The following is a 25226-nucleotide window of genomic DNA, read 5'->3' as shown; positions in this document are numbered from 1 at the left end:
ACCCAACAAGTTATGAAAAACACAAATATAGGTCCTGGAGTTGATTTCTAAGAAGGTTTAAGAGAAAAAAATAGAGTGAATGCAGGTTCAGTCATAATGGGTACCTAAAAATATATACCTATCCTTGGACCAAAGGGATCGATAATTAAAGAATATTTAAGTTTATCTGACCAGTCTTATGGTGTTGCTGCTTAATGCCAGGTTGGTGTTATAGGATTTGTCATATAGGGTTTGATCCTGATTGAAAGAACTGACCTAGCCTGCGTTACTGAAATCTTGGTGGGTGATCTAGAAGGCATTGACCATGCTCCTGCCTTTCAGCCTCTTTGCATGGTCTCAGATGGTGTGTTAAGGACCCTCTGGCTTATTCTGGGGAACCACAGTAGACACACTAGGTGTTGTCAGTCCTCTGTATGTTCACAGTAAACCATTAACTGCTTTATTGTGAAGTGAATGTAGTCATATAGTCCAGGCTTCCTCGACCTCGGCCCTCCAGATGTTTTTGGCCTACAACTCCCATAATCCCTAGCTAGCAGGACCAGTGTTCAGGGATGGTGGGAATTGTAGTCTCAAAGCATTTGGAGGGCTGAGGTTGAGGAAGCCTGCTTATAGTCCTCCCTTAAAAACTCAGGATAGTGTGAGAAAAATGACTTCATTTGCTGCTTTTTTCCTCATCTTTGTGATCAGGGCCCCAGTATGGTACCGTTGAAAAGGCTTGGCATGCATTTATGTCTGAGGCCGAAAAGGTGAGTGAACTACACATAGAAGTAAAAAGTGCCCTAATGAATGAAGACTTCGAAAAGATAAAGAACTGGCAGAAGGAGGCATTTCACAAGCAAATAATGGGTGGATTTAAGGAAACCAAAGAAGCTGAAGATGGATTTAGGAAAGCTCAGAAGCCATGGGCCAAAAAGCTAAAAGAGGTAAGTGATTGTTATGTACTGGGTGTTCCTTGCAACTTTGTCCACTGTTCCACCTCTCCGTGCTCCTGTATCCATGCTGCATTGGGTGCTTTCTTTTTTAAAAAATAATTTTTATCAATTTACAACAAAAACAAAACATAGCATACATTGTTTTCACATCCAAATTTTCCCCAAATCTTTCTTTTCTGGACTTCCTTCAGCTTTTCCGTAAATCTTTCATAGTCATTATTAATTTACGCATTTCTTTTGTTTATATTGTCATTGTTTAAACCTTTTTTTCCTCTATTCCCTTTTAACAATACCTCTCACATTTTCACAGTGCTTTTTTAAATCCCTCTAGCATTATTTGACCCTCACTTATACTCTCCAGATATTCAACAAATTTTCCCCAGTCCTCTGTGAACTTTTGGTCTCTTAATTATCTAATCTTCCCAGTCATCTTATCCAACTCAGCATAGTCTAACAGCTTCCTTCTCCATTGCATTGGGTGCTTTCACATAGAACCATAGAATTAAAGTGTTGGAAGGGACCCAAGGGTCATCTAGTCCAACCCCCTGCAATGCAGGAATCTCAGCTACAGCATCCAGGACAGATGACCATTCAACCTGTGCTTAAAAACCTCCAGTGACGGAGAGTCTGCCACCTTCTGAGAGAGCCCACTCCACTGTTGATCATGTCCCCTCCTTGCTTTCTGGTCCTTGAAGCAGAGAGGCACAGTAGGCTGGGCTGTTGATCTCTTTTTAGGAAGAACTGAATGTTGCAGAAGGACATCCTTGCATCCAGTTCTCCCGCTTCTTTCCTCTTTTCTCCTGCCCATAGTGTGCTGTTTCTTGATTGGAGAATGCAGCAGGGCCCTGTGCCTTCCTCAAGAATCTCTTCTTTCCTCCTGGTGAGAGCAAAAGTCAGTAATGGAGTACAGTGGTGCCCCGCAAGACGAATGCCTCGCAAGACGGAAAACCCACTAGACGAAAGGGTTTTCCGTTTTGGAGGTGCTTCGCAGGACGAATTTGCTATGGGCTTGCTTCGCAAGACGAAAATGTCTTGCGATTCCTGGGGTTTTTTTTCCGCTCCCTACCCCCTTTTTCTAAGGCACTAAGCTGCTAATAGCCTTTTAGCAGCTAATCCGCTAATCCCTTAAGCCTTTAATAGCCGCTAAACCGCTAATAGCGCTAATCCGCTAATGGGCTTGCTTCGCAAGACGAAAAAACCGCTAGACGAAGAGACTCATGGAACAGATTCTTTTCGTCTTGCGAGGCACCACTGTAATGTTGCAGCAGTTGGCTCCACTGCTATTTTTCTCACTCTCTAGGGAAATTGCGGCCAATGCTCATTTCCCTCTGGTCTTAAAGCCACAGAGAGCCAAACATGTGCTTAAGTCCTTGACTACAAGTTTTTGTTCTATCTGTAGATTGGAAGTCTCATTTCCGTCTTGTGTGAGCCAACAATTCTCCATTGTTTCTATGCTGCTGGAATGCTTGCAGGGTAGCTGCTCACACATGCTTTCCCCCTGCACACATATATACTGCCTTTTGGGTGTCCAGGGGCAGGGCCAGTGTCTACCTCATGATGGGGACAGGACCAGCAACAGGGCTGTGTTAACTACACAAGGACCTCTTCATGTGTGTAAGGTGTGAAAGGGTATTTATTGGCGCCTCAGTTTGGCTCACTGTACACAAAAGTACGCAGTCACCGTACTTTTCAGCAATATAATGATCAGGTTATCTAAAGATATTTTGATACCTCCTTAAGTCCTACAGCAATATTTCCCCTCTCTCAAACTTTCTAATCTATGGTGGGTGCTTATAGTGATGCTGTACAAAGATGAAATTATTGTTAAAACATGTCACTTAGGTCGAAGCTGCTAAGAAAGCATACCATGTAGCCTGCAAGGAAGAAAAGCTGGCCGTATCCAGAGAGACTAATAGCAAAGCTGACCCAGCCCTGAATCCAGAACAACTGAAGAAACTGCAGGACAAAGTTGATAAAAGTAAACAGGATGTGCTTAAGGTAAGCTGTGTGTTACTCTGAACACGGGACTTTACAAGCATTTCTTCCAGGTGGAAAAATAGATTAGTAAATATAAGTGATCCCAGCACAAGCGTAAAAAATTGTCACCTGCTGTCTCATATTATTAGTATCCTTATTCTATTCAAATTAGGGTATTTGGAGCGTACATGTGCACACTTTCACTCTCACTTTGCTGTTCAGTTGTATGAAGCGTTCTTCTCTTCCTGTTGCATTCTAGATATGCCAGTGGCATTTTTGTGTGTGTGAATGAACTATGTATTGCACCTCTGAGAGTGCTCCAACAATTCTTTGGTGAGAGAGCCCCAGCAGAGATTTGAAATCACAGAACATGCAGCAAAGGAAAGCATGGAAAGAGATAGTCTGTTAGACCTTTCAAATTCCCCCTTCTAAGTTGCTTCCAAAGTTACCCACCTCCATTTGTTGAATTGTTTCTTTAAAAGTAAAGGTTCATCATTGTTTCATCTGATGTGTATGTTTTAAGGGGCCAGAGCAAGGGCCAGAGCAAAATAACGAGATCTAGCTTTACAGCTGTGAAACATAGCAGGTGCTGCTGAGTTGCATTGATTAAACTGTGTCAGGAATTGGGTGTTAGTATATAAGGAGCAGCACCTAGCTCTGCCATTACCCTGGGGGATGGGTTGGTGGTTGGGTCGTGTTTGTTTGTTAATGTATTTAGTGTAAAAGGAGTTTTTGTTTTTGTAATTAAAGCCTTGTTTAAGTTATTTTTGGGTCCCTTTTTAATGCATGATCTCCCCAGCAAGCTCTCTGCAGCGCTACCATATTGCAAAAAGCCAACACCATTAGCATAGAAAAAGACCACATGTTAAACATGGCTTACTTAAACACTCTGCAAAGAAAAGAGCAGCAAGAAAAGACATAGAAACACAAAGACAGTCGGTTCACATGGTGGAAAGAGAATGATGATACAGGATGAAGGGCTATAGATATTCAAATGTTTATTAATAATAGTACATGACGATAAACTACTATGCTTTATTACACAGCCAGAGACTGAAGTGAGGCAGTCAACGCCCAATTAGAACTGTGCTAATGGGAGACAGGTTGCCAGACTTGAGCCAGGATATCTTAGTGGCATCCACCTGTAGACCTAACCTTAGCTTAGCTCTTCCGGGTCACCTGTGAGCAATCCAGTGCAGCAAGGTTAGTCTTGCCTGTGCCATAGCCAGCTGGTCAGACCTAGTTTCCCCAATTCTCTCCTGGTATACCCCACGGAGAGCCTCAAGGTCCATAAATAACAACACCCTAGTGGTCCCAGGCCCTAAGGAAGTTAGATTGGCTTCAACCAGAGCCAGGGCCTTTTCAACACTGGCCCCGGCCTGGTGGAACGCTCTGCCTCATGAGACCAGGGCCCTGCAGGATCTGATTTCTTTCCGCAGGGCCTGTAAGACAGAGTTGTTCCGCCTGGCCTTTGGCTTGGAGCCAATTTGATTCCCTCCCTCCCTCTCTTTCTTTTTTCTTTTCCTTCTCCTCCTGCGATGAGGCTACATTTTAATATTTTAATGTTCCATTATTTTAATTGTTGTATTTTACTTTTGTTTTTAAGTTGTAATCATTCATCTTGTTTTTATTATTGCTTGTAAGCTGCTCTGAGCCCGGCCTTGGCTGGGGAGGGCGGGGTATTAATAATAATAATAATAATAATAATAATAATAATAATAATAATATTTTTATTATTATTATTATTATTATTAGCTGATCTGATTTGGATTTGTTTGTTTGTTTGTCTTTAAGACGAGAGAAAAGTATGAAAAGGCTCTGAAAGACCTGGACAACGCAACGCCTCAATATATGGAAAATATGGAGCAGGTTTTTGAGCAGTGTCAGCAGTTTGAGGAAAGACGTATCCGTTTCTTCCGAGAAGTGTTGTTGGAAGTTCAGAAACATCTCGACTTGTCTACCGTTCCAGGGTAAATGTGTAAGATGAAAGCCATTGCATACCAAAGTTGTCTTCTAACAGTAAATTATGCTAGCATAGCTCACTATTTAAAGAATATAGAATTGGGGTGACATAACCTATATTTAAGGGACGCGGGTGGCGCTGTGGGTAAAAGCCTCAGCGCCTAGGGCTTGCCGATCGAAAGGTTGGCGGTTCGAATCCCTGCGGCGGGGTGCGCTCCCGTTGTTTGGTCCCAGCTCCTGCCAACCTAGCAATTCAAAAGCACTCCCAGGTGCAAGTAGATAAATAGGGACCGCTTACTAGTGGGAAGGTAAACGGCGTTTCCGTGTGCGGCTCTGGCTCACCAGAGCAGTGATGTCACGCTGGCCACGTGACCCGGAAGTGTCTCCGGACAGCGCTGGCCCCCGGCCTCTTGAGTGAGATGGGCGCACAACCCTAGAGTCTGTCAAGACTGGCCCGTACGGGCAGGGGTACCTTTACCTTTACCTAACCTATATTTAAACATTTTTCTGTTGAATTTACTGACTTCTGAGGAGGATTATAGGAAGACACGATTTTCACAAGCTAGTGATTGTGACTGGCTTCATTTTAAAAGCTACCAGTGATTTTTCTCTTAGTGTTTTACTTAAAGAGATCTTAGTTGATTTGGTTAAATCTGCATAAATTTGAAGATTCAGTAAGAAAAAAAAGTCTTCTTAGGAAGCATGCACCGTCATGGGTGTAACCCTCCTTTGTGAAAGGGAAGGGGCTTCCGAAAAGGGGTCTCCCGCCTGCAGTTTTGCTAGCACTATTTGAAACTGCTTGTTTGTTTATTAAGTAGAAAGTAACAATAAGAAAACATGATGTTGACAAGCTGGGAACAGAATGGTAAATATTAATTAATGTGATTTATTTTAGTTTAGAGCATTAACAGTACTAACAGGCTTATTCAGGAATAAATAAATAATAAAACAGAAATAAATACAATAATGATAAATAGTATTAAATGCATATGCTTTGTAACATTATGATAATGGTCTACCCCAAATTTTATCCTCATAACATTCCCAAAAGAATTGTTTGTTTGTTTGTTTATTACCCCACCCTTCACCACAAGGTCCAAGAATGAGAGACAGTAGTTTATTTATAGAATATTAAGATTCACCCAAAGGTGAATCCCCAATGTGGGAGATATAGGTAGACAGAGTATTTTATTAAAATACCTTTACTAAAGTAATTAAAAAAATTTTTAAAATTAAGCAGGGCAATGTTCTAAAGGCTTTTAATAGATTATCAGTTAGAAGGTTATAAAGATCAACTTGAGTGAGTTTATGATAATGGGAGGGTAGAGCAGGCATAGGCAAACTATCTCAACCTCGGCCCTCCAGATGTTTTGGGACTACAACTCCCATCATCCCTAGATAACAGGACCAGTGGTCAGGGATGATGGGAATTGTAGTCCCAAAACATCTGGAGGGCAGAGTTTGCCTATGCCTGGGGTAGAGTGTATTTTCTCTAGAAAAGCATCCAACTTCTCTTGGCGTCAGCCTCTTTTTGTCTTCACGATTGTTAGTGGTGAAGTACTGGCCGCAAAACGGAATAATTCCATATAGCTTCTAACACACTTAGGCGCAGCACTAATCTTTCCAGGAAGGAAAAACTAATTGTATGATAGTGTTATATACAACCTACCCTATCCCCAAAGACAGGTAGGTAAAGAAATTAACTCTTAAATACTTCTAATTCTAATTGGTCAGTGAAAGATCCCCTTGCTCACAGCCAGCTTCAAAGTGTTTTTTCCAAATATTATTCATCAGCTGCTTATACTCCTCTAGAAAATATGTTTAACAGCTAAAACACATGCACCAGATTTATTTATTTTTTGCTTATTATTACTTGATTAAACTATAAAGTAAACTTCTTATTTTTAGGATTTTTCTCCCCCTCAGTTATCAGAGTAAAATGGACGCAGGTATGTTGCTAGACTCAGTTTTATCGCTGAAGTGTGCAGTGCAGTAGTGCAAGCACTGACCCAATCCCCTTGTTAGTAAAAAAACCAGCCTGTGTGTTAAACATTTGTCAAATGTTTCTCTCTGCTAGTTCGTATTTAAGTAGTAATACCAAATAGTAAGTCTGTTGGTGCTACAGTGAAATGCCTAGTAGATGTGCCGATCTAATAACAGAATTCACCTTGCCCTTGGGAAATACTCTCACAATAAAGTTTGCACAAATTTTACAGTTGGTCTGGTTTGTGTTTTCCATCCAGATTGACTAATGTGGGTTGAAGCAACAAAGCTCTCTCTCTTTTAGCTGATGATGAATATGTTTAACTGCACATAAAAGGTTAATATTTTTGTTAAAACAGTGGTATGAAAATATTCACCAGCTGTTTATAGAACTGATTAAAAAGATATTACTCCTTTTTCCTATCTACTACATGTCTGTATTGTACCGAACCTCATGCAGATGTTCTAGGATAATACCTAGGCAAAACATTGTATAGCTGAAACCTTTCTGATTTGCTCATTGCAACTTCTAAATCAGCATGTATTACTTAACAGCTATAAAAATATCTATCGTGAATTGGAGCAGAACATCAAAGCAGCAGACACTGTTGAAGATCTGAGGTGGTTTAGAGCTAATCATGGTCCAGGCATGTCCATGAACTGGCCCCAGTTTGAGGTAAGGACTTGATCTTCTGTTGCAGCCTTTTCCTGGTGGGACCACAAAATGGTGCTGCCGTGCCCCCCTCCATGGGGGAAAAGGCACCTCCATCTGCCCCGGCTGCCACACACTCACAGAGGGAAGCTCTTGGTGACTCTCCTCTCTTTGGAATGGATGGGAGGAGGGTGGCTGTCATCCAGGGAGATGTGGGCATGTTGAAGGAGGCATGTTGGACTCGATGGCCCTTGTGGTCTATTCCAACTCTATGATTCTATGTTCAGTGTACGAGAGGCTACCCTAGTGCAAAGAGGAACTGAGTAAGAATAGCAATTTTGACATAATGATTACTGGACATTTGCCAGGTACCATAGGAGGGACTGGTGGGCAGAAGGCAACCGCCGTTGTAACGTTTCTGTATCCAGAATTAACCAGCAGTTTTATGGTTCAGGTTGTGACTTAGCCAGTTGAGAGATTCTCCTTCGGAATCTTGATCATGTTTGGCTCATGTTCTTGTTTGGAAGAATACACTAGGGATGAAATAAGTTAAATATTATCCTCATGTTGCTGTTTTGTTTTAAAGAGGTGTGAAATCTATGTCCTTTTTAAATGGCTTCCAATACAAATGCATTACAGCATTCAGTGTAAGCTAAACCAGATCTTTTTACCAAAGACCCTATGTGGAAAAAAGCATATAAGAAATCAAAGTGCTGCCATGTGCTATCAGGATAATATTAGCAAATTATTGCTGCCTTGGTAATGTTTTTTCATTGTGAGCTAGATAATATGCAAATGGCAATTTAACATTGCTTTATGCTAATTTTTAAAAAAGACTGTTGTAGGAAGGTTATGTAGTTGCAGATATTTACATTTCTGGCAGGAGAACTATGGATTTATCTTGCCTGGACTCGACCACAATTGCATTTTAGAAATTGCATTTTGAAACTATTATAATTTATTACCCACCTTTGCCCTAAGGCCCCAGGGCGGATTACAAAAGTAAACCAATGTTTAAAACATTATTAAAAATCAGCTGGATTGATAAAATACTCTTCAGTATTTCTAGTATTCTTCTTCCTGATGGAATAAAGCTGGAAAATGCATTTAAACTTAAGGCTTCAATCTTTTGCACACTTACCCAGAGTAAACTCCACTGAATACAATCAGGCCTACTTCTGAGTAAACACTCTGAGAACTGTGCTATAAATTATACTACTATATGTTCTGTATGTATTCTGTGTTGGGTATGCAATTGTGAAGCACTATCCAAAATGGAAATTACATGTTATAGATGTTATAGCTTGTTTTCCCATCGGTTCTACTGTTCTAATTTGTTTGCATTTAAATTTTTTGCTTTAAACTCTAAGCTGGAAGCTTCTTCTTTTTTTAAATGAATGTCAGGCTTTAAAATGCTTAAAATAAAATGCTGTCCTAACAAATATTGTTTGTTTATTTTTCATGCAACAAGGATGAAGTAAGTTTTTTTTCCAGATTTACTTACGGCTAATTCTCAGACTGCCTAAATGGTCATGAAAACATGTCAAATGACACGAGCTATTTGTACAATTTTCAGCTTTTTTGTGAATGGTTACTTCCTGTGTACGTAATTTTCCTTGCTACTTAGAAACAATTTTCAGTTAAGGAATTTTAATTTCATCCAAGGATTTAATAAATAATTTGAATTAAGGTAGTTTGAAGGAAGCAACAGCTGTGAGATCAAAGTTTTTCCAGAAGCTAGAAAGTTGAGAAAGTAAAACAAAAAGCTAGGTTAGCTCATATTTAATTATATACTGCCTTTCTGCCAAGGCACCCAGAAAAAGTGTCCCAGAGTTGGGAGGTGTGGAGAGGGATGAAAAATAAGGCAGCACTGATTCAGAGAAGGCTGCATAGTGGAGCTTTGGCATTAAGTGTGAGGAAAGAGGGACACGCAGCGGTAGAAGCTGGAAAGCTGCAAGCCCTTTTGAGCGCGGTTTACCATTGCAAAGTGCTGCACAGACACACTGATGATCAGAAAACTGGGTTAGATCTTCGCTTCCTTCTGCTCTATCTGAAACAGAGAATTGCTAGTGTCAGGGTAAGATCCAAGAGGTTGAAAGGGAAGATTTTCCTTGACCACAGTGAGACTTTACTGAGTGTAGGGATGCAGAAAATCCACCCAAAGCTATAGTCAGACTATATTTATCCCAGCCAAACCCTCTGAAATTGCTCAAAATTCAGAGGTACAAAAATGGGCTGGGAATTTGAAAAGCTGACTGAGCAGAGTGCCTCCTCGCAAGGCAGCCCTGGATTCATCTGATTTCAGGCATTTAACGTCAGTTATAGTTTAGGAAACAAGGGCTCTCCAAAGAGTGAAGTAGTCCTGAAATGACCTTAACAGAAGGATTTCCTTAAGGTGGTTTATTATGCTACAGTGCTACTTGTAAGGACTCTTAAACTTTACTCTCCATAGCCAATTGGGCAGCAACACAGTGTTGCCTTGACTGAGCTGAATATTAAGTTTTAGCAATTCCAGGGATTCCCAAGCCACAGTATGGAGTGGGACATTGCAATGCTTGTGTCAGCGGGAGCATGGGGCAAAGGCATTTTGTCCTTGTTTGCTAGATTTTGCCAGTTTATGTTCCCTGACAATGAATATCTCCAGGCTAAGGTTGGCAGGGTTGTTGTTGTTGTTCTTTTTATCCCACCCTTCACCCAAAGATCACAGGGTGGTTAACAATATAAAACCTCAAAAATACATACCATAATAACAAGCAAAGGCAATAACCCCCTCAGTTATTATTAGCTATAATACAGATATTAATGACTTAAGACTAGAATCAGGGTTAAGACACACAAAGGGCATTGCCCCTTTGACCCAAGAATGGGGCTTGGTCTCTGGAAATAAGCTGATGCAAAACGCCTTTTCTCACTTACATTTTCTAGGACTGGTCAGCTGATCTGAATCGCACTCTTAGTAGAAGAGAGAAGAAGAAAGCGGCAGATGGGGTAACCCTGACGGGTATTAGCCAGACAGAACCAGTTCCACAGCACAACAAAAACAGCAGGTACATGATCATGAGCCCATTATCTTCTAGCACTAATTGCTAAGTATCAAATGGTCGTACTTTGGATTATACTGGAAATATGTAGTTTTGGAAAATTAGGCTTTATTCAGACCTATTTCCCCATAAGGAGCTCCTTTACTATGTGAAGAAGTGAATGACTGACTGAACTGGGAGCTGTTGCAGTAGATTGAATATGGGATTTTTATTGACCCTGGAAGGTTGATATCTTGAAAACATCTCTAACTTCCCCGAGCCAGGAAGTCACCACATTCTGGAAAGCATGCTTTTTCTGATTTGTTCGAAACGTGGGTAGGAGATCCAGAACCCTACTCTCAGTCTCTTGCTAAAGTTGGGTTGGAATTAATGTCCCATCAGAACTGTAGAGAAGTAGGCATACATTCATTTAAAATCTAAGTAAATAAATGGGACTTGTTTTGGCAGTCAGTTTGTCAACCAAACTAAACAGCGGAGTCTTAAAATTTTTGATTAGATTCCAGAATAAGGCAAATAAGTAGTAATCTGTGGAAAAGAACAGACTTGCAACAAATCGATTCAACATTTGGCCTTGTTGAAAACAGATGGAGGTAAGTTTTATATTGAGTCAGAGCAGTAGCTAGCAGGAAGTTGTATGCCCTGACAAAATACATTCCCCCGCTCAAAAGCTGGGTCCTCCTTCTATGCTTCCTAACTACAGGTCTGTTTAATTGGAGATCCTAGTATCTTAATGCATATAGTTTACAAAGCTCTAATCCAGGGATAGAGAACCTCAGGCCTGGGGCCCCTCTGACCCTCAGGCTGCTCCCCTGGCCACGTCCCTTACTAGCTGTGCTTTGTGCCCAACTTGGATGTTCTGGCCTGCCTGACATGTGTCATTGAAGGCCATTAATGCCTCTTGCTTGCCTGGATGGACAAGGTGAATGTGGAAACCTTTACTCTGGTATGGCTGGAATGTAATCTACTGTACAAAGGTACAGCATTGCCTGTGGGTCCTGGAAGGTAGTCCATGAAGAAGTTGAACACTGGTGTTTAAACAAGCTCCCCACCCCTTCTATAGTCTCCTTAATGCCTATACAGAAGACCTTTTATGAGAAATTTGGCGTTGGTCATTCACTTGTGAGATTGCTTAGAACTAGGTATAGCTGCGGAATAACACAAGCTTTAAAGAACTTTTAGTACAGCTTTGAAAGGTAGCATCTGTTACTGGGATTTGTTGTTCTGGGATTTTTGTAGTTAAAGTTTGACCGGTTGAGGTAATAGATAAGGAGTAGTGAATCTTTTTCCTTCTTTTTTTTAGCTCAAGGGTTGTGTTTCTTCATAAGCAGTCTTCATGGGGTGGGGGTGGGCCTGTGGGACTCTAGGCTATGTTGCAGTTACACATCAGGTTTCTGCAGACAAAACTCTCCACCCAGAGGGTTTAGCACATTTCAAGGGCACATTCCGGCCAAGCAAAAGCTCTCAAGGAGGCCTAGAGCTGAGCTGGTGGTGAGGGATGTGAAATGGGGAAAGGGCAAGGTAAAAGGGCCCAGAGTGCCACCTCAGAGTTTTCCGTTCCAATAATGTTTTATGTCTGCTCCATACCTCATACAATGATTTTCTAATAGTATGATTCAAAAACCCTCTGTGCATTCTGACCTTATCATACCACAGGTAGGCGTGCCACCCGAATCTGTTGTCAAATCCCTCCAAATCCAATATATCTGAATTATCTAAGGTTATCCATTCCCTCAACCAACAAAAACATGCCGCCTCATAGTAAATTTTTAGATCTGGCAGGGGAAAACCGCCTCTTTCTTTTGCATCTGTCAATATTTTATACTTAATTCTTGGCTTTTCCCCCTGCCAGATAAAATTGAACAATCTTCTTTGCTGTACATTAAATTGTTTTGTTCCATTGATAACCAGAATTGTCTGAAATAAAAACAACAGTCTTGGTAACACGTTCATTTTGATAGCTGAAATTCTACCCATCATTGATAATTTCATTCTCGTCCATATCTCCAGATCTCTCTTCACTTCATTCCACACCTTTTCATAGTTGTCTTTAAAGAGGTTTATGTTCTTAGATGTGAGCCAGACTCCTAGGTATTTTAACTTTTTTTCTATCGACATGCCTGTCTTTTGTTGCAGTTCTCCTATTTCTTTACTGTCCAAATTTTTACTTAATATTTTTGTCTTATTTTTGTTGAGCTTAAAGCCTGCTAATTGCCCATACTCTTCAATCTTCTTCAAAGCTTCTATTGCACTGGACATAGGTTGTTCTAAAGTCAAAACAACGTCATCGGCAAAGGCCTTATACTTAAATTCTTTTGAGGCTACATCAATCCCCTTTATTTCTTTTGTTGCTTCTATTTTCTTCAACAGGACCTCTAGTATTGTTATAAATAACAATGGCGATAGCGGGCACCCCTGTCTGGTTCCCTTTGTTTTCTCAATTTTGTCTGTGAGGTTATTATTAATTATCAATTTAGCATATTGTTCTGAATAAATAGCCGAAATACCATTTAAATTTTTTTCACCGATATCCATAAATTCTAAATTTCTTTTCATAAAATGCCAAGACACATTATCAAATGCTTTTTCAGCATCCAGAAACATTAGGGCTTCTTGTTTGTCTCTCCTGGAGTCCAGATATTCCATTATATCAATTATATTTCTAACATTGTCCTTCATCTGTCTACCAGATAGAAATCCAGTTTGGTTCTTTCCAATCTCCTCTCCCAATACATCTTTAAGTCTATCTGCCAATATACTGACGAATAATTTGTAATCATTATTTAGGAGTGAGATTCCCTCAGATTTAAAGCCGCGTCTCCCAATGCGTCAGGATCAAGCAACAAATATTGCGCGTCCAGAAATAAAAAGTAAATTCCACGGGCAAGTCTCTTATTCAAGCCCTTTGGGAAATTATAGCGGCAGAATGCTGATTTGTTAGTCTCTTTCCATTTCCATTAACCAGTCACTTTCGGCAAAGCCGGCAGGGTTTCTCCCCCTCAGTGCTTTCAGGCGGTTTCTTAATCCCGTAACTTTTTGTTGCAACACTGAAACAAACTTTCAATTCTTCTGAGTGTCTTTATATAGCTATTTCCCCCCTTCCCCAAAGGGCTGACGGGGGTTAGCTATTATATCCACTTGTCTCCGTTTGTAGCTAAAGCACTGATATACTTTCAATATTGTAGTAGAAAACTTACTGCGCCATTTTCTCGTCAGCAGTGAGACGGACTCCCTGTTTGCGTCTCAAAGCTCTCCGAATTCCTTCTTTTGCCAAATAAGTCCAAATTTTCTCCACTTGCCTTCGGGTTATCTTTTAATGTCGGGAAATCAGCTGCCTTTTGCCATTGGAACTAGAGGCTTCACTCAGCAGAAGTAGCGGGTAGACCCCTTGCACCCGCGCCTCCATCCCCTCAGGTTTCCAAACCTTTTTACGGGTCCGTCTGCCTTTGGGGAGATACGCCAGGGGTGCCGCTGGGTCCGCAGCACCCAAAACTCCCTTTTGGGTTTTTTACCGGAGCTCACAGTGCCCTTGTGAAGCTCCAGTCTTCTGCTAAAGCTCGGATTTTCCCCAAGAGGCTAAATCCGCGTCCGAAATGGCCCCTGCAGCCAACAGGAAGTCAGGACAGCCATAAGTTTTATTTTCCATTCTACTTCCTGATTCACCAACATAGAAAATTGTGTTCGTAACGCTTTGATAGTTTGTTTTATTTGTTCATCTTTTGGTTTTAATGTTAATTTTTTCTCATTTTCCGCAAGATGGGCTTGTCTGATTGGTAAGTGACTTCAGAATGTAAACATGCATTGTAACCTTTAAAATGGTATTAATTGCTGTACTTTTTAGAGTCCTTGCTATCAAGACTGATTGGGAGCGCACGGCCCACGTTGTGCACTCCATACTTCCCTGGCTAGCGCAAACTACGATTTGATGTGAATCAGAATCAATGTATCCATTCTTATTGCTAAGCATTATATGCTCAGAAACCAGCTTGAAACTGGGATCCTAGGCTGGCTTCTATAGTGGCAGGTCAGACACTTGTGACACTGAATCTGAAGTGTCTGTGTCAGTGGCGTAGCGTGGGTTGTCAGCACCCAGGGCAAGGCAAGTAATTTGCGCCACCTAACCTGTGGATTTTAGCACTCAGAGAGCTGCGAGTGCGAGCGCCCCCCCCTCCCCCCAGATGTTGCGCCCGGTGCGGCCGGCCCTCCCTGCACCCCCCACGCTACTCCACTGGTCTCTGTAGCGAAATAAAATGGAAATGACTTTGGCAGAAGGGGAGACGTGTTTCCGTTTTAAGTAAGTGTTGGGAAGGTAAGCCATCCAAAGAGAAGGATGTGCATGGCTCTGTTCTTAATTGCATGTATATTGACTCCGTGAAATGGCAGGGTCACCTTCATGATTTTTTTCTCCCAAATAGCAGTGTTAGTGTTCCGGGTGACACAGTGCAGTCAGTTCAGTCAAGTTACAATCCCTTTGAAGATGAAGAGGATACTGGAAGTACTGTCAGTGAAAAGGAGGACAATAAAATCAAAAAGTTGGTGAAAGACGGTTTTCAAACTGTTTTTTATACTTACACTTTTCCTATCCAGGGTTTCCAACTCCGGGTTTCTACAAAAGCCTTATGTTGCACAATGCATGAAGTCCTTGTTGAACGGTTATTTTGTTGCAAACCCGACCGACTAACCTCCCAATGCTCTGTCACTGTTTTGTTTTCTGGTTGGTTTTCCTTCACTGGTTCCACAAATATTAACTGTGGTCATGTGCTTTGAAACTACTGCTGGATCTTTGCTACTGGCTGTGCTCACTAGGTGTTCCCCCCTCCCCTTTCTCACCGTTTCATGTTTTTCCCTCAAATGAACATGTTGGCCTTGATGTTTCTCTTGGTGGTCCATAACCTCTATGTTCACTCTTATTGTCTCTAAGGGCACTGTGATGTGAGAAGGGGCAAAGCACAGCCTTGCTAAGCAGGTGCCCAGAAGTAGCTTGGCAGGGGGTGGGATATCTAGAATTGATATTCCACCTCTTGCCAAGCTACTTGTATCAGGGAAGCTAACGTAATTTTTCCGTGTGTTTAGTGTTAGCAGCTCAGAGAAAAACCAAAGTTACTCTGCGGACTGGTCCGATGAGGAGACCAACAATCCTTTCTCATCTAATGATGCTCCAGCAGAAACAAATCCATTTGATGAGGATACATCCCCTACGATGGAAGTTAGAGTACGGGCATTGTATGACTATGAAGGTCAAGAGCTTGATGAACTCAGTTTCAAGACTGGTAAATACCCTTTTCTTTTTTTTCCCTGCCCTAAAAAGATGCAAGGCAGGATTGGCCCAAAACATTTTGCTGCCTGAAACAGAATAGCAAATGGCAAAGGTACGTAAGAGTCAATGCCAGCCACAAGCATCTCTAAGACCATAAGAGCCTGGCTGCAGGATCAGACCAAGGACCCATCCAGTCCAGCATTCTGTTCTCACAGTGGCCAACCAGATGCCTAAGGAGCGCCTGCAAGCAGAACTGGGAGGCAGCCTCCCTCACACTTGGGATATTGCCTCTGACAGGGAAGGTACAATGTTAGCCTTGGTATCCTTTACCCTCATGAATTGGGCTGATCGCCAAATTAAACCCATCCAAGTTTGTGGACAACACTACAATTTGTGGAACCAAATTCCCTAGTTTTTGTGGTGTGAAGAAGTATTCCATTTTGAATCTCCCCCCCTTCTGCTTCATGGAATGACCGCAAGTTCTAGTAGTATAAGAAAGAGAAAGAAAACTTTCTCCACCCCATACATACCGTATTTTTCGCCCTATAGGACGCACTTTTTCCCCTCCAAAAATGAAGGGGAAATGTGTGTGCGTCCTATGGGGCGAATACAGGCTTTCACTGAAGCCTGGAGAGCGAGAGGGGGCAGTGCGCACCGACCCCTCTCGCTCTCCAGGCTTCAGGAAGCTATCCGCAAGCCTTGCAAGCCCGGCGGGAGGTCCCGCGGGCTCGCAAGTCTTGCGGGCAGCAGCCTGCAGCCCACAAGCTCGGGGGACAGCGGGGAGGCGCAGCGCCGCCACCCCGCTATTCCCGGACCTGATCTGGAGGCTGGCGGGGGAGGGGGGGGAAGAAGCAAGCTTGCTTCTCCCCATCGCCAGCCCCACAAGCTCGGGGGACAGCGGGTCAAGCCGCTGCCCCATGGAGGCTAGAGAGGCTGTCCCTGAAGGCAGAAGAGGGAGACTGAGCGCTCCGTCTCCCTCTTCTAGCTTGGGGATGGCTGCGCAAACCTGGGGGGAAATAAAAATTTTTTCCTTGATTTCCCCCCCAAAAAACTAGGTGCATGCTATGGGCCGGTGCGTCGTATAGGGCGAAAAATACGGTAATCTGATATACATGGTACCCCGGGTTACAGACGCTTCAGGTTACAGACTCTGCTAACCCAGAAAGGGTACCTCGGATTAAGAACTTTGCTTCAGGACGAGAACAGAAATCGGGCGGTGGAGCGGGAGGCCCCATTAGCTAAAGTGGTGTCTCAGGTTAAGAACAGTTTCAGGTTAAGAACGGACCTCCGGACCGAATTAAGTTCTTAACCCGAGGTACCACTGTACCTCTATCATGTCCTTCATTACTCGTCCTTTCCCTAACACAAAGCTCCCAAATGTTTTAAGCTTTCCTCACAAGGGATCATTTTGGTTGCCCATTTCTGAACCCTTTTCACTTCTACAGTATCCTTTATCAGATTAAATGCCAGTAGTCAAAGTGCATTTGCTGTATAACGGCATTATGATATTGTCAGTTTTGTTTTCAGTCCCGTTCCATGGTATTCACCTTTTTACAGCTGCGGCACACAGGACCAAAATCTTAGTAGCGCTTCCTGATCCTGGTCAGTCACTGCCACTTCGTACCCCATGGGTGTATATGTGACATTAGGATTTTTTGCCCCAATGGGACTTGTTTACTTTTAATTACATTTGCTATTATACTGCCCATTCACCCAGTTTGGAGAGCTCCTTTTTTCTAGGGGATTTAAACCTGCTCTGCAACCTTCTTATCCCAGGCTGTCCAGAAACATTTCCCTAAAAATATTTGCCTAAAAAATTCAAAACCCTCCCCCCCCCCCCCCCAAGACCACTGTCTTATACAGCTTTGTCTGCCTAGCTGGCCCTGCACTCAGAACTGGTAGCAACTAATTTCCCTGATATCCCTGATTCCCTGAGACCAGCAGGTATAAGGCAGTTTATAAAATCAATAAATAATAATAATAATAATAATAATAATAATAATAATAATAATAAATGATGATATCTGGTGTTTTTTATCCAGTTAACATGGTGCTTCAATGGATGCTTTGATTATTACTATTTTTGAAGGGATGGGAGGAGCAGTGTAATAAAACCCAGATTTCTAATACTCTGATGCTTATTGGGGCGAAGAGGCAGTACTGTAACTGCGATGGGAAGACCCATTTTCCTGAAACACTCCAGGGGAGTAGCTATTTTGGGGGTTCTGAAATTACTTTCTCTCCTCACAGGGGAAGAGCTAACTAAAATAGAAGATGAAGATGAACAGGGTTGGTGCAAAGGCCGCTTGGACAATGGACAAGTTGGACTCTATCCCGCAAACTATGTTGAGGCAATCCAGTGACAAAGAATTGTATAGAAGTGCTGTAGTAATTGTCAGTCGGTATGCAGTTGGTGGCCCGCCATGAAGAGAACAGAAATGTGTTGAAATTGTATATATTTCCTTTAATGCAAATGAATGATGGATTGAAATATGTGTTCCCAGGGGACAAGATAACAATTCAGACCGAAACTGGGAAAGGTTGGCAGCTTATGCACAGCACAAAATAACCAGGCCAGAGTGGAAATTTAGTTGGCAAGAAAATGATATTCTTAGAACTTATTGCCAATTTACTGTTTTATCATGCCTTATGTATATTTTGAAATTTGCTGCTGCCTCAGTCCCAGTTTTCTGGGTGGTAGCTTGCATTGATTCTTGCTTAAATCACTTCTTTTAAGTGACCTATAATAATTTGCAATAAATTGCAACTTGTTTTTATAATTGCAATTTTTTTATCTGTTCTTAGCAATATTTGAAAGATGCATTTTTTTAATTTAAAGACTATGTAGCCTGCCATCTTTTCGTGCCTGGTTCATCTACTACTACTTAAGTTATGAATTTGATTATTCCTCAGTTTACATTGTACTGTTAACTTTTCCATGTTATTAGCATGCCTTAATGGTGTAAAATGCCAAATTGGGTCTGTTACATAACATTGTAGCATACTATCTGCAAATGTTAGTTTGGGTTTCTGGAATGCCATTGATGCATTTTGGCACCAGAAACATGAATTTTCCAAATTACGACTTCCAAGTGGATTTCTAAAAGTATAATATTTAAACCTGTTTCCATCGTATTCTTGCTGAGAAATTTACATTTTGCAAGATGTTAATGATTTTGTGCAATTTGGAAACGTCTACGAAGATTATTTTTTCAAGCAAAAGACTGTAAAATAGATTAATGCTTTTTTTTATTGAGATGCTCTTTAAGTTGTGCATATGTGTATATATAATTTGATATTCAAATGTTTAAAGAGCATATCCTAATTAGCCAGCCTATTGTCTATGCATTAGATTTAAGGTGGAGTCCAGCAGTAGTAAATGTGAGTTTGCTATCCATGTCAGTGGGACATTGCATCTTTAGAGCAAGCCATTTAAATTATAACATATTTAAATTGTGCTTTGACAGTGCTTACTCATTTAAACATAAAGTAGATCAGCTGCTCAACCCAGTGCACTGTGGATGTAGTAGCTGGGGGGGGGGGGATTGTCATAAGGATATAGGAGCCCAGTTTTGACCCTCTTCCATATGGAGTGATTTCAGGAGGAAGAGCCCTGCATGCACACATAATACGTCCCTGTCCACCCCAATCTCACTTTCCTTGATGGAGGTGGAGGAATGAGGGCTGCATGGGGAGTTGCAAGGTACGCACAAGATTCCCACTCCTTGTAAAGGCCTGGCACACTGGGGGGGGGGGCGGGAGGGAGGGAGAAGACCAGTCTTCCTCTATGCGTTCCTGGGCTCCTTCTGTGGGCCCTGCATCCACAGTACACTGGAGTGAGGCCTAAGTATTATGTGACTTTGATTCTCAAATAAGATGAACATAGTAGTTGCATCCTAATATTAATATCTGTAGGTAGAATCGTGGCTCCAAATATAAACTCGCAGTAGCCCCACCGTGGATTATTGTAGCAGAACACTGTAAAATCTACTTGTTTGAAATTGCAAATCAACTGTAAAAGCGTGAAATTGTATACATTTGTAGGAGATCAAATAGCTGGATTGTGAACACGTTGGAACAAGTTGCTTTATAGAAAATCTAAATCTTATCCGATAAGTAGAAATGCTATTTTAGGGAACTACACTGTAATTGAAATAACTTTTTGGCAATTAAAATGCTGTAAGTGCTCCTGGTATTACATTTGCTTTTGGAGATCAATATATTTATTAACATATGAAGTTCAATTGTATAAGGTTCAGTATTGGATCGCTGCCATCATAATATTCCAGCATAATTGTTCATGAACAGTAGATTTGCCACAACTGGTGAAAAATAAGTCTGGAGTATTTTTCTGTATAGCACACTATTTTAAAAATAATAAAATCTTAAATATGCTGAACACAAATTTACTGTGAAAGTACTTCTCTCTCTCTCTCTTTACTGAAAGTGCTGTATTTTCTGTTTGTTGCACTTTGAGATAAATAGTCAAAAATTACTGTTTGGTATATGCATAATGATAAGTAGAAGTACTATTTGTCCCAGCAATGCACACATGATTTTGGCTGACATGAGACTGAAGAAAGTTACAGTCCTGTCCTCCAGCTATCAAAGTATGCCTACAAAAGGAGTCAAATATACTTTGGAAGAAATGCTCAAAATACAGAATAGGCAAAGTGCAGACCCATTACGCTAGGCAAGCGTAGAACAAAATGTATTTATGTTCAGGCATGAAGATAGATAAAACAAATGCTGAATAAAGGAATGCTGAACAACAACAAATCAGTTCCCCTAAAAGGTTTGGTTTTGGACAGGGGTGAAAATAAGTCAAGGCGCTATTACAGAAAAGGCCCTGTCCCAGTCACCAATCAGGGAGCCTGCCTTAACAGTGGGACCACAATATCCTGCTGATCTCCTTTACAATCATATAAACCAGCAGATCACATACTAGTGTGACTGTCAGTTTTGTTATTTCCCAGGTGCTTCAGGTGGATTCTGCCTCTTTTCAAAATGAAACAAAACCAGGCAAGTACATTTCTATGCATATGTTAACCCAGCACTTTATTTTTCAAAACATGTGAACTCTTTAAGCAATAGCAAAACTGCTTTCATAGAATCATAGAATCATAGAGTTGGAAGAGACCACAAGGGCCATCAAGTCCAACCCCCTGCCAAGCAGGAAACACCATCAGAGCACTCCTGACATATGGTTGTCAAGCCTCTGCTTAAAGACCTCCAAAGAAGGAGACTCCACCACACTCCTTGGCAGCAAATTCCACTGTCGAACAGCTCTTACTGTCAGGAAGTTCTTCCTAATGTTTAGGTGGAATCTTCTTTCTTGTAGTTTGGATCCATTGCTCCGTGTCTGCTTCTCTGGAGCAGCAGAAAACAACCTTTCTCCCTCCTCTATGTGACATCCTTTTATATATTTGAACATGGCTATCATATCCCCCCTTAACCTCCTCTTCTCCAGGCTAAACATGCCCAGCTCCCTTAGCCGTTCCTCATAAGGCATCGTTTCCAGGCCTTTGACCATTTTGGTTGCCCTCCTCTGGACACGTTCCAGTTTGTCAGTGTCCTTCTTGAACTGTGGTGCCCAGAACTGGACACAGTACTCCAGGTGAGGTCTGACCAGAGCAGGATACAGTGGCACTATTACTTCCCTTGATCTAGATGCTATACTCCTATTGATGCAGCCCAGAATTGCATTGGCTTTTTTAGCTGCCGCGTCACACTGTTGGCTCATGTTAAGTTTGTGGTCAACCAAGACTCCTAGATCCTTTTCACATGTACTGCTCTCAAGCCAGGTGTCACCCATCTTGTATTTGTGCCTCTCATTGTGCCTCTCTAATTTGTGCTTTAAAGATGCAGACTTGGCGCTGCAGTGTGCTGCAGGGATGGCTTAAGTGATTCTCTCTAGATGATGCTGGACCCCAGTGCCCATCATCCCTAACCTTTAGCCATGATGGATGGGGCTGATAGGAGCCCGGTATCTGGAAGGCACCACCCCTGCGCTAACCACTTAACTCAGGTCGACCCTTCCCATGTTGAAACTGACCCATGCTTAAATAGTTGCAGGAATGGTTTTCAAAGCTTTTTTTTTTTTTTTTAAAATAATATTTATTAAAATTTTTCAAAAAATACATAATCACTTATGGGACTCCCCCCTTCCCCCACCCCCACCATATTCCCATTTCACATTGTTGGCCACACAAATTCCCCTTTCAAATTAAAGCTTAATTTGTTTTACCCTTAATAATAATAAACAACCCGATGTTCTTTCCCCAGGACCCACCCCCTTTCATTCCACAATTTCCATTTTTGATAAAAAAAAGCACCCCAGATAATAACAATAGAAAAGGTAAAAAATAAGAGATATAATGAATAATAAAAAAGAAAGACCAATTCAACAAAAAAGAACAAAGTTGGCAAGCCTTTGGAGTTTTAGTTCTCCCCCCCCTGTCCCCGGTTTAATTTCCCCCTGACCATCAACCCCTAGTATCTGCCTGGAATTCTTAAGGCCATAAATCACAACTTCTCCCCAACTCCAGCTGGCTTTCCCTTTTTTTTTTTTAAAATTAGAAATAAATTTTTTGATAATCAAAATTATTATTATTATTATTATTCTCCAAAGCTTTAACTTCAGTCTTTAAGAAAACTGTAGTAAAACTCCCTCCGTTGTTCTTTCCGGTTTGTAGTCTAATTTCCTTTTGTTCCGCTGCTTAAACGTTGTAATTCGCAAGTTTGGTAAGTCTGCAGGGATGGTTGTTGTTCAGGGGCAAAACCTTACGTTCAGTCCCTTCCTTTCTTCAATAGAAAAGTCTATTGTCTACAGAAAACACCCTGCAGACGAGATGTTGTTTCCGTTTTGCAGCTTTCCCAGAAGGTAACCAGTTCTGTAAAATTCCATTGGTGTTTTTCCACTTTCCCAGTCCTTGTAATGTCCCGAAGCTCCTCGAGGGGGATTGTTATAACTTTGTTTCCTCTAGTCCAAAAGTCAAGTTGTTATCCATATTCGCCATTTTGTATCCAGATTTTAACAAATTGTAGCAAATTGAAGCAAATTTAACCAGCCAAGTTCTCATAATAAAATCCACTCCACTTTCCGACTTTGACAGCTATTTTGAAAACTGTCGAACTCTCCGACTCCTTTCACCAGGCTCTCTCTTCAATCGCCCCGGTTCCCAGGGGGGGGGGTTGTGTTTCCCTTCTCCAGTTCCTCCTCCAGCACAGTTCTTGTAGTTCCCCATCGTGGAATTGTAATTTTTATCAGCAATGCAAGCCTTTTTGGGTCTTGGTTTCCCCGTCTTTGTTTTAGACAATTTACAGTAGGGAGGGGACTGACTTCCTTTTTGAATCCCCCCCGCTCGTATCCAATTCGAAAAAAAAATTTCTTTTTTCCTCCTTTTGAACCCGATTTCCAGATTTACTCACGGGTTATTGTTGAAAAGTCCGAATTTTCAATGGAAGAAGTCAGCGCTCTCCGCCGGATGGCATGCGGCTGCGCTCAGCAGGGGAAGCAGAGGACTCAAGGCACCACGCTTCTCCCCGGCACCCGATCCGTAGCCTTTAAAAAGGCTCCTTCACGAGTCGGGAGGGCGCTAACGGTGCAAGCCGAGTCTCCATGTCCACGGCCTCCGTGGCCGTGGTTTCTAAGGGTCCCCGCATCGCCGTTGCGGTAGGACCCAGCCCCTGCCGAGCAGACTCCCTCCGGAGCTCGGAGGGAGTCCGCCATTCGGCGATGGCGCCAACCCGGAAGTCCCAGGAATGGTTTTCAAAGCTTGACCCATTGTTTTCTCCTGCTCCAGTGGGTAGAACCCAAACCAATGGCTTCAAGTTACAAGAACAGAGGTTCAGACTAAACATCTGAAAGAACTGACGGCAAGAGCTCTTTGACAGTGGAACAGACTCCCTCGGAAAGTGATGGACTCTCCTGTCATGGATGTTTTTAAGCAGGGTGGGGTGGCCATCTACCATGAATGTTGAGATTCCTGTATTGCAGGCGGTTGGACTAGATGACCCTCAGGGTCCCTTCCAACCATACAATTCTGGCTTTTATTTAATATTCACAGTGCACTTACAAACCACACTCAGGACTCGAAATGTTGTGTCTTCGTCCTATCTATCCAATTAACTATCAAGAGGGAGGGTAGTGGTTTTGTAACTCCTGCTGATGCTCAAGACACACCAGGAAATAGCACAGCATGCCAAAAGTATCTCAATGCTACCTCAAGCAGCGGCTGTTTAGAATCCCTGTGGAGTGACTGTTGCAATCGCATTGCACTTTGATACAGACACGCTGATCATCAGCATGTGGACTCCAAAGGTTGACTCCAACAGCAGCAGATACAACAAGCATAATAAGTTGTGGAGCTGAATAATTTTTTGCTGGCCCAACCCCAAAAGTGGATTTGATAGCTTCTAAAAAGAACCTATTTCCAAGTGCTTCTTAAGTGAGCCAATACTTTATGCCCAATAGTTTTAAAGAATTGATGGCCCATTCATTAAAGAGTCTACCGTGGGGGAAAAACAAAGTTGACTTTTAAATTTTTCAGCTACTGTAGAGAGACTTTTTTTGTGGGTAGACCAGACAGGTCTCCATCCCTTGCCCAGCCAGTGCCGGATTACCAAATAGGGAGCAGCTTTTCAAAAGGAGCCCTGCAACTATGGGTCAAAATAATACTGATCTAGACAGAAAATTACAATTGAGCTTCAAAATCCAAAAATACATTTAAGAGTTAATTTGTGAGGGGTCCCCTGAGATTTCGGCTGCCTAGGGGCCTCCACAGAGTTTGGCCCTGTGCCCAGCCAGCTTCTTTTTAGTTGCAGGTCATATCACATCCTGCTTCTTCTCAAATTGGCAAGGAGAAATGAAGCCCTTCATGAAACCCGTTGGGTTTCTTCCCCCTTCCTCCCAAGCCTGCGCTTGTTTTTCATGCAGGTAAACAACATAACAAAAACGCCCTCCAGCAACTCCCTTCCTCTTAATTTCTGAGGACTTGAGGAAGAGGCTGAAATCTTGAATGTTTTGTGTACCTTGAGGCAAACCTTCAACCACTCCCCGACCCTCCAAAAAAGAGCACCCTTATTTTCTTGGATCAGGAAACTATTTAAAAAAGGATACTTTGGGTATAAACTTTTTCCATCTCCTCTGAGGATCATCAATGAAATGTGAGAAAAAGAAACGGGCACTGGTCCTTTTCCGTTCACGTGTTGAGCGTTCACACGTATATCCGTGTCGCCTTTATTCGCGTGTCTCCTTTACATCCTCCCCCCCCCCTCGCATTAACCCTCTCCGCGCCCCGCCGCCCTGAGCCTCGGCTCGAGGGGAAAGCAACCCCGCCCTCCCGGTCGCCCTAGGCAACGCCAAAGCGCCCAACCGGCTGGCGCGAAGGAAGCCCCGCCCCGCTTCCCGGCCTTCCCAATCC

General features: G+C 42.2%; 1 protein-coding gene across 3 annotated transcripts in view; it reads left to right on the top strand.

The window, feature by feature from the left end:
* Window positions 1-20206, top strand: part of PACSIN2 (protein kinase C and casein kinase substrate in neurons 2) — a 50523-nt gene extending 30317 nt beyond the window's left edge. The window contains exons 4-11 of one of the 3 annotated variants that reach the window (XM_083440834.1): window positions 688-923; window positions 2775-2930; window positions 4704-4879; window positions 7410-7530; window positions 10432-10553; window positions 14963-15076; window positions 15618-15814; window positions 18052-20206. In XM_083440834.1, coding sequence (XP_083296960.1) covers window positions 688-923; window positions 2775-2930; window positions 4704-4879; window positions 7410-7530; window positions 10432-10553; window positions 14963-15076; window positions 15618-15814; window positions 18052-18164 — 1235 coding nt within the window. In that variant the 3' untranslated portion in view covers window positions 18165-20206. Of the gene's footprint in view, window positions 1-687; window positions 924-2774; window positions 2931-4703; window positions 4880-7409; window positions 7531-10431; window positions 10554-14959; window positions 15077-15617; window positions 15815-18051 lie in introns of all 3 variants that reach the window. The other 2 variants (XM_083440833.1, XM_083440835.1) reach the window with 2 other exon arrangements.
* The last annotated feature ends 5020 nt before the right edge of the window (window positions 20207-25226 follow it).

The sequence above is a fragment of the Podarcis tiliguerta genome, assembly GCF_965153285.1.
Source record: "Podarcis tiliguerta genome assembly, chromosome: 5".
Taxonomy (NCBI): Eukaryota; Metazoa; Chordata; class Lepidosauria; order Squamata; family Lacertidae; genus Podarcis; species Podarcis tiliguerta.
The sequence above is the reverse complement of the archived record's forward strand: the minus strand, read 5'-3'. Positions and strand labels throughout refer to the sequence as shown.